Source organism: Rattus norvegicus, chromosome 4 (assembly GCF_036323735.1).
Source record: "Rattus norvegicus strain BN/NHsdMcwi chromosome 4, GRCr8, whole genome shotgun sequence".
NCBI classification, from domain to species: Eukaryota; Metazoa; Chordata; class Mammalia; order Rodentia; family Muridae; genus Rattus; species Rattus norvegicus.
The window spans coordinates 61,086,496-61,095,772 of NC_086022.1; the positions used below are offsets into that span (position 1 = coordinate 61,086,496).

At 41.0% G+C, this 9,277-nt stretch overlaps 1 protein-coding gene across 11 annotated transcripts in view; it reads left to right on the forward strand.

Moving 5' to 3' along the window:
* The window catches only part of Mkln1 (muskelin 1), a 155,976-nt gene extending 147,257 nt beyond the window's left edge, over positions 1-8,719 (forward strand). For 10 of the 11 annotated variants that reach the window (XM_063286758.1, XM_063286756.1, XM_063286757.1 and 7 more), the window contains one exon: positions 4,451-8,719. In XM_063286758.1, coding sequence (XP_063142828.1) covers positions 4,451-4,572 — 122 coding nt within the window. In that variant the 3' untranslated portion in view covers positions 4,573-8,719. 11 annotated transcript variants of the gene reach the window in all.
* Positions 8,720-9,277: the final 558 nt, after the last annotated feature.

Genomic DNA, 9,277 nt, shown 5'->3' on the forward strand with positions numbered 1-9,277 from the left:
TCTACAGGAAGGGTGATGATGTAGAGATCAAGGGAATGGGCACTGTTCAGAAAGGAATGCCCTATAGGTGTTACCACGGCAAAACCAGAAGACTTCAGTGTCACCCAGCATGTCGTGAGCATCATTGTAAACAAGCAAGTTAAAGGCAAGATTCTGGCCAAGAGGATCAATGTGCGGACTGAGCACCACAAGCACTGATGAGCAGAGATCGCTTCCTGAAGCGGGTGAGGGAGAACGATCAGAAGAAAAAGGAAGCCAAAGAGAAGGGCGCCTGGGTTCAGCTGAAGTATCAGCCTGTGCCACGCAGAGAAGTGCACTCTGTGAGGAGTAACAGGAAGGAGCCTGAGCTGCTAGAGCCCATTCCATATGGATTCTTGGCCTAATGGACAAAAAGGAAATGAAGGACAGGATTGCAAAAAAAAAAAAGAATAAGATTGAGGTTTGACTCATAACCATCTGTAAGAGATCTGATGCCCTCTTCTGGTGTGTCTGCAGACAGACAGATCTTTCTTTAAAGAAAAAGAAAAAGAATAAGATTGAGGGCTGAGGGCTGGAGAGAAGGCTCAGTGGTTAAGAGCACTGACTGCTCTTCCAGAGGTCCTGAGTACAATTCCCAGCACCCACATGTCAGTTTACAACTCCGTGTAACTCCACAATCTGACATTCTTACACAGGCATACATGCCAGCAAAACACATGTAAACATAAAATGAAAAAATTAATTAATTAAAAATTATTTTTAAAAAGAATAAGCTTGAAATCTTACTGTACAGAAAAGTGAAGAAATGCTTAAAATTGGTGGGTCTGTTTCCTACTGGTCAAGTCTGAGATGATGTGAATATCAAATGAGCAGGAGAAGAATTGAGGAGTCCACACTGACCAAACAACTGAGTTAAACAGAATGCCAGTTAGAAAGACTCACAGTCAGAACGTCACAGTGGCTTAGATAATTGCTTTCTCAGTGATTACTAAATCATAGTAATAGAGTCTTGAGAAGCACAGTATTTCTGCAGTGTCGAACAATTCCCCATTAATAGTTTTAATTTCAGAGGTAGAACTAAAAGTTGATCAGAGAAATTTGGCATAGGTCTAGTTAACAGTATAACATTTAGACCATCAACAGTATTGATACTGGTCTAAGCTGAAGACCATGTGCTTTCTGAGATAATGCACTGAGAGGGACAGTGTCACTCTGTAGTATTCCACCAAGACTGCATAGTCAACATCTGATCAAGGGTACAAAATTAACCCAAATTTAACACACACTAAAACTTTTCTATATGCTTCAAAAATATCCATTAGAAAACAGATGCTGCAGATCTGATTCAGGTCAAGGAGACTTCAAAACTAAATGCAGTATGTGATCTTAGATTAGAGATAAATAAATAACTTCAAGATTATTAGGTGTCCTGAGTTTAATACATAGTTAGGGTGAAGATGTAGCTTAATGGTATAACACTGCCGAGTTCAGTGTCCTTTATTCACCCCTAACACCACAGAGAATATGTGTAGGGTTAGGACGGGGTAGAAGAGGAAGGGATGGTTACTCATATGAACGGAGAGTCTGTGCTTAGCTGAAACAAGTTCAAGAATTCAGGAGTGAGGCTGTATAGCATCCATAGGTGCTTCCACACAAAGGTTAGGAGCTGGGTGCGTATATATCCACAGTGAGACGCAGTGCCAGGTGGGACACAACTACAGACTCACCGAAGAGAAGGGTCCGAGTGAGGGAGTGAGTGAGTGAGTGAGTGAGTGAGGGGTGAGTGAGTAATGAGTGAGGGAGTGAGGAGTGAGGGAGTGAGGAGTGAGTGAGTGAGGACTGAGTGAGTGAGTGAGTGAGTGAGGACTGAGTGAGTGAGGAGTGAGTGAGTGAGTGAGTGAGTGAGTGAGTAATGAGTGAGGGAGTGAGGACTGAGGGAGTGAGGACTGAGTGAGTGAGGAGTGAGTGAGTGAGTAAGGGGTGAGTGAGGACTGAGTGAGTGAGGACTGAGTGAGGACTGAGTGAGTGAGGAGTGAGTGAGTGAGTGAGGGGTGAGTGAGTGTGTGAGGAGTGAGTGAGTGAGGAGTGAGTGAGTGAGGACTGAGTGAGTGAGGAGTGAGTGAGTGAGTGAGTGGTGAGTGAGGAGTGAGTGAGTGAGTGAGGAGTGAGTGAGTGAGGAGTGAGTGAGTGAGTGAATGGGGAGTGAGTGAGTGAGGACTGAGTGAGGACTGAGTGAGTGAGGACTGAGTGAGGACTGAGTGAGTGAGTGAGTGAGTGAGTGGGGATAGAGTGAGTGAGTGAGGAGTGAGTGAGTGAGGAGTGAGTGAGTGAGGAGTGAGTGAGTGAGGAGTGAGTGAGTGAGTGAGGAGTGAGTGAGTGAGGAGTGAGTGAGGGAGTGAGGAGTGAGTGAGTGGGGATAGAGTGAGTGAGTGAGGAGTGAGTGAGTGAGGAGTGAGTGAGTGAGGAGTGAGTGAGTGAGGAGTGAGTGAGGGAGTGAGGACTGAGTGAGTGAGTGAGTGGGGATAGAGTGAGTGAGTGAGGAGTGAGTGAGTGAGGAGTGAGTGAGTGAGGACTGAGTGAGTGAGTGAGTGAGGAGTGAGTGAGTGAGTGAGTGAGTGAGGAGTGAGTGAGTGAGTGAGGAATGAGTGAGTGAGTGAGGAGTGAGTGAGGAGTGAGTGAGGAGTGAGTGAGTGAATGGGGAGTGAGTGAGTGAGGGGTAAGTGAGTGGGTGAGTGAGTGCACATTATACTTTGAAACCTCTGTGTGTTTGAAATGTTTTGAAAGTAAAGCAGTTTGGAAAATTCAGAAAAAGCATTAAAAAAAAAGAGGATTATAATCTTACCTTCACAAATAAGCTTTTTTAGTGTTTTATAGTATTTCCTATTCATTTCTGTGGTGTGAAGGTCGGCTTTGTTAAGCTACGTTCAAAGGAGGAAATATTTCCCCCTCAAACTTAAAACAACAACAATCATAATTTTTTTTTTTAAATAAAAAGGAATGGATCATTCTTGGGGCATTGTTTATTCCTTCCAGGAAACTGGTATCCTTGACAGTGGTGTGTTCTATTTCTATTCTTTACAAGATTAAAACAAACTGAATCTAAAAATGTTGAATGGAATTGGTCCAATTTGCATTTTCCCTGAACTATCACAGCCATGGTGGTTCTTTTTCTGATAGTACAACAGGCTAACATGTCCCAGCTAGCCGTCACTATAATAGGAAAATCATCTATCACGTAAGTATTTGATTTGAGGGCTGGAGAGATGGCTCAGCGAGTAAGAGCACTGGCTGCTCTTCCAAAGGACCTGGGTTCAATTCCCAGCACCCACATGGCCACTCACAACTGTCTATAACTCCAGTTCCAGGGAATATCACACCCTCACACACACATACATGCAGGCAGAACACCAATGCACATTAAAAAATTAAGTATTTAATCTGTATGTTAGAAGTCTGAAATAACTGAGATCAAAGTGACCAAAATGGGATATTGGTTGCTGTGAACTTGAAAATTAAGTGTTTGCTAGATGAAGGGAAGAATCCTTTGTATTAACACACACTGTCTTGTTAAAATGCCCTCTACCCTCTGGTATTTATTTGCATAAAGTACTTAACTGTTCTCATTAAATATGCTTAGTGCGGAACCTGTTACATAATAACATAGTAATGGCGTCTGCTAAGGTACCCTATGTGCTATACACACGTCTCTTTCTCTTGGTTGTCTATACTTTCACTCAATTCTCTGACAGTATGTCCTCCTCTAAACATCTTTCTGATTTTAGCCTGTTTTCCTAAATATCTCTTAATTGTCATTTTATTTTTATTACCCTACCAAAAAGATTAATGGATCAGAAGCACTAAAGAGATAGAGGAATGGAGTTTCCTTAATGAAAAGGAGTAGTGCAACAAAGGAGAGATGAGAAGTCAGTTTTAATTACCAAAGTTAACAGTATTTCTCTTAGGTATTTTCATGTAATTGCACTTAATCTGCATGATAGTCTGTGAAGTAAACTGGCTTCACACATGCACATCTGTGAGGAAATGGATGCTAAACACCAAGGAGGCCAATAGCTGAGTCTACACTGCTGTGTCCTCCTGCTAGGTCAGTGGTTCTCACTCAACCTGTGGGCCCTGACCTTTTTGAGGTTAGAAGACCCTTTCACAGGGGTCACCTAAGACCATCAGAAAACAGATATTTACATTATGATTCATAACTGTAGCAAAATTACAGTTCTGAAGTAGCAATGAAAATAATTTTATGGTTGGGGGTCACAACATGAGGAACTGTGTTATTAAAGAGTCACAACATTAGGAAGGTTGAGTACCACTGCCCTAGGTGTTGTAGTTTTAAAGCCTATTTTGGTTTTCCCATTGTACATGACTAACTAAATAAAGTTAGTACACACTAACTTTTGTGTTCTGTGTTGAGTTTTTGAAATAATACATACATTTGTTTTCTTTTCTTCACCAGGCTTTTCAGACGTGGATCACACCTATGCTCAGAGAACTCAGCTCTTTGACACCTTAGTGAATTTCTTTCCTGACAGCATGACTCCTCCTAAGGGCAACCTGGTAGACCTCATCACACTGTAACTGGGCGTGGATTGAGGAGTTACTGGGCTCAGAAGTGGAGACAGGAACCGGAGGTGGCTGTTTGTGTGGGCAGAGGTGACGTTGCAGTGACTGAGGACTGAGGACTGCATCCGAGTTTTGAAGGATCCTTACTGTCACAAGTTTTAACCCTCTTCCTTCATACCTGACCTCAATCCCCTTTTCCTTATATTCCTGCATTAGGCTAATAAAGTGAAATTGATATACTTCCCATTTAATTATGTATATTTTTCTTTAGCTTTTAAGAATTAACAAATATTAATGAAAATTAGGCATTTTTTTCTGGTTTCCAAGTTTTCAGAGTTTATTTTTAGTTAGGAGAACAGCACTGTTGATAGTCTTAGTGCTGTAGGAATTTGGGGATTTGCTGTTGGGTGTTTGGCCTTTGTTTCCTGTGTCTTCTCTTCCCCTTCCACTTTCCCTCACATCACAGCTGGTGTGAATGCTGTCTCTGGTTTACTCCCTCATCCTTAACAGACGTGAGGCTCTGTGGGACACGGGTGGTATATGTTTAAGTGATGTGTGCTTGTTGACTTCTTGTATTAAAATAAAGTGGTTAGAGGGCTTGAATTTACACTCTTTCCCATACCACCAAAAGCTCAAGATTGGCCCAGACACCTGGTCAGAAATTGATATCTCTGTATTGGTGTTCTGTAGTGGACATTACAGTAGCCATTAGCATAGAGTCCCAGAAACCTGAAACCAAGGCCCTTATCCAGAGATGACCAGCAGCAGAGGCCCTGTCCTGACCTCTGTTTCAGTGGTGTCTTTGCAGGGACCCCTCATTTAAAAGGAAATGACTCTCTGCTGGTAGAGTGATGGAGAACCCACGCTCTCACTCTCCTCTGAGTTACCTTTTCGTCGTAGTTTTATCTGGGAAGATAGGTTCCAGAGCTACCATATGTAGCCCTGCTATTTTGAAGAGTAGCAGTGTGTGGTTGTTTTGGGCATACAGCTTACAGGCATTTTAGTAATAAGCACATGGGCCAGACTTTTTTTTTTTTTCCGGAGCTGGGGACTGAACCCAGGGCCTAGCAAGCGCTCTACCACTAAGCTAAATCCCCAACCCCTTGGGTCAGACTTTTTTAAATGAATAAAAAGAAAAGTACATAATACAAGAGTTTTTCATTAGACAGTTTGCCATTTTCATTGTTCTCGTTCTGTACATACAGGAACAGAGGCATACCCTCATCTCAGATGCTGTGGAATGTATCATAGGAAACCCACCTCTGGCTAGCTAGCATTCACATTTGCTCAAAAGTGTGCCATATGCAGCTGGTACCACTGTGTTGAAAACAGGATCTGTCCTACCCACATGCCAGCTAGTAGGTGTGTGTGACTGAAGTTCCAGAAGTGTCATGTGTAGGAAGGAGACTTTGATGCATCCTTCCCTCTGTATTTACTTCATGGCTTTACTTTTGCAGGTGAATGGGAATATATTTTTGCCAGTTGTAGGCTTTTTAGCTTTACAAGCATCTCAAAGCAATCAGTAGTGACTTAATAAACACATGTGTCAATACCCTACCCTGTGAAAAGTATGTATGCAGTGTCAGTTAGGAGGTACCACATTGTATAAAATGCAGAATAATCCCTTACCTGTACATTTGAGCAAATCCATTCTCTCCAAAGACTTTACAGCTTCTAAAGTGATTCTTCTAAGTAACAGCCAAGAGCAAGAACAAAAACTGTGTAGCTAATAGTGTAGCCTGGTGGGTCTCATTTCAAGAAGACAGGTGCAAATCAGTAGTTGACCAAAAATGTTTTTTCTTTTTTGAACTGGAAATTGCCAATGTAGAGAGCTGTGGCTGAGCGCTGTGAGCTCGGGCACCTTGACCGTACAGCCAGTTGGGGTTCTGCTGCCTGAAGCTTCTGTCTGTACCTGATTACCACCCCCCCCCCCCAAGTTTTCTCATCAATTCCTCTGATTCTATTATTTGGGTGGAATTCATTTCTTAACCTTGGTGGCTACCCCCTCCCCCTTTTCTCTGTTTTTATTCCATCCTCCCTCACTTTTATTTAGTTTAGAATTTTTTACTTTTTACTACCATGTTTAAATGAGTGAATCCTAGGAAACCACTCGGAGCTGCCTGAGTGAAGATGCTTTCAGTAGTGAGGAGGTGAATGGCACGACTGACTCAAGCAAGTCAGACTGCGCCTTGGGGATTCAGCGGGGCACTCCAGGGCTAACTTAGGAAGCGTAGCGCTCACACATCCAGGACCAAGCTGGCCATGCTGCTCACCACGTCCCACATGACACCTCTCACTGAGAGCTTGTATAGATGTTTATAAGGAGTAACAGCAGAATATTATAATTTAAACTGTAAACATTAGTATTTAAGGAACTAAATATATGTGCTTTACTAAAAATTTCTTTTGCATTCTAGCTTATCCCCAATTAAAACACTAGCTGTAGATATATTAATTGGTGGAGAACCTCTGGCTTCAGTCTCCCCTCCAGCTCCTGTTTTTGTAGCAGGATATATGGCTTTTGTTCCACCAGAAAGAAGCTACTGATGCCTGATGCTGCTTTCACCCTTGTGTTCTGTAAGAATCTGGATTGCAAGTCACTTCACAAATGCATTTACATTTCACTTATGAAATAGCATGAGACCTTACGGGGCCAGTTTCTTTGATTCAGAGGTATGTCACATTTTTACACACAAAGTAATTTAGAATTGGATTCCCACCTCTGTGTTAAAGGTGACCAACAACCTTAACCTCCATCAAAGTCACCTTTTTTTGATTTGGTTTCCATCTCTACAAAACCTGACCTTTCTGTGTCCGAGGAGTAAAAACTGATAGAAAACATTGGAAAGTTCGGTCAGTGGTTTGTTGTAGTACAGTGTGTCAGATTTAACGCACGCCCAGTGCTTTGTTTGTTTATAAAACTATATTGAGTAAATATGTATTCTGTGTGTAAATGTTGGCAGCCTGCCATTCCGCTGGCTCTCCACCTCTGCCTTAAAGTGCTATATAAAATACACAGTAACAGTTTCACGTGACAGAACAGCCTTAAAGGCAGTCTGTAGATAAAAAGAAGTTGAGGACTGAGTCTCTACTGAGAGACTGGGATTGTCGCTTAATAAGTCAAAAGCACTTAATGCTCCTGATTGCTATTCTCCGAGTTATATTAAGTCGTATGGTAATTATATTAAGAGTTACCTTGTCATTATTTCCTGTGAAACAATGGGAAACCCTTTGATGACTGTCATGTGACAGCTGGGTTCTGCTATGAAGTGACTTTGGGGGCGGAAGTCATAATAGTGTGCACTTTAGGCGAAGCCACAGACCCCTTTAAAGATGCCCTTCCTGACACTTGCTTCCTTAAAAATCCCTGTTCATCTACAGTCTCATCTCTCTGCAGAAATTTTGACCTGAATTGTCACCAAGTTTTAATTAGTCTATGGTTTAGGATGTACAGGCTATACAAGAAAAAAAATTAAAGTTGTTGGAGGTATGTCAAAGAGGTCTGTATATGACAATATTTACAGATTAAGATGTTGGGCTCTTTAATGCAGTTTTTGTTTTCTGTATTAGGCAAATAATACTAATTTTTATATGTGGATTTTGACTGTGGGGGTTTGTCTCTATAATTTGTCTTAATGTTGAAATAACTTGACTATCCAAAGCTTCTAGTATATGTCAGGTATGTGTGTATGTCTATATAATATATATTATATATTCTCTATATATAGATGTATCAGCTGAAGGTCAGAGTTCCCACTTGTGTTGAAATTCTGTGGAACTGACCAGTACAGCTGAGTGACATGAATAGTTTGCTTGTTTACGGGGGAGGGTTATTACAGTCAATTGTTCTCTTCACCAAATGAGCGTCTTGTTTTCTTATTAAATGCTATCTCAGATTTTATTTTTAGATGATTTTTCAACCTTAAATTCATTCTATTCACCAATTACTGTGAATTGTGTTTCTATTTATTTTCCTTGGCTAATTTAACTTTATTCATTACTTTCTAAATTTTTCTATGGCAACGTTTAGAACTATTGTATTGCTTTAAAAAAAAGTCAAATCATTGTAAATCATATATGCTTCTGTTTATGATAAGAGAATAATGAGATTAAAAAGTGTATATTGGTAAAGAAGTAATAACATTTAGATATTGCTATAAAACGTGTGTGCCATTTTCATTTGGGGATAGTGGTCAACACTATGGCAGCTTTAACTAAGAAGCCTGATTTAGCTTCTTTTCCTGGTTCTAGAAACTATTGTCATAGAACTATTAGCAGTATACAGGTTCTGAAAGAGCTAGCTCATGGAAATCAGTGTACCACCACACTTTACAGCTGCCGTCACCCTCTCTTTTTGTATTTTAGCCTAGCCTTTCTGTTTCTGCCTCCATCAAGAGCATTAATTTTCGGTTGAAGTTGAAACTTGTGCTAATAGTTGACTTTTAGTGCTGTGCGTGCTTTTAATCCCAGTGTTTGGGAGGCAGAAACAAGAGGATATATGTCTAAGTTTAAGGCCAACCTCTCTACATAGTAAGTTCCAGGCCAACCAGGACTTCAGAGTGAGACCCTGTCTGGGTGGGCTGGGGGAGAGGAGGCTAAACTTATGATGCAGTTTGAATATTAGAAATGACTTTTATGGCCACTAATTGATATTTTTTATTTTTATAATTAAAAATAATACAGTGATAAAAATATCTCCTGCCTTCAAGAATATGAATTT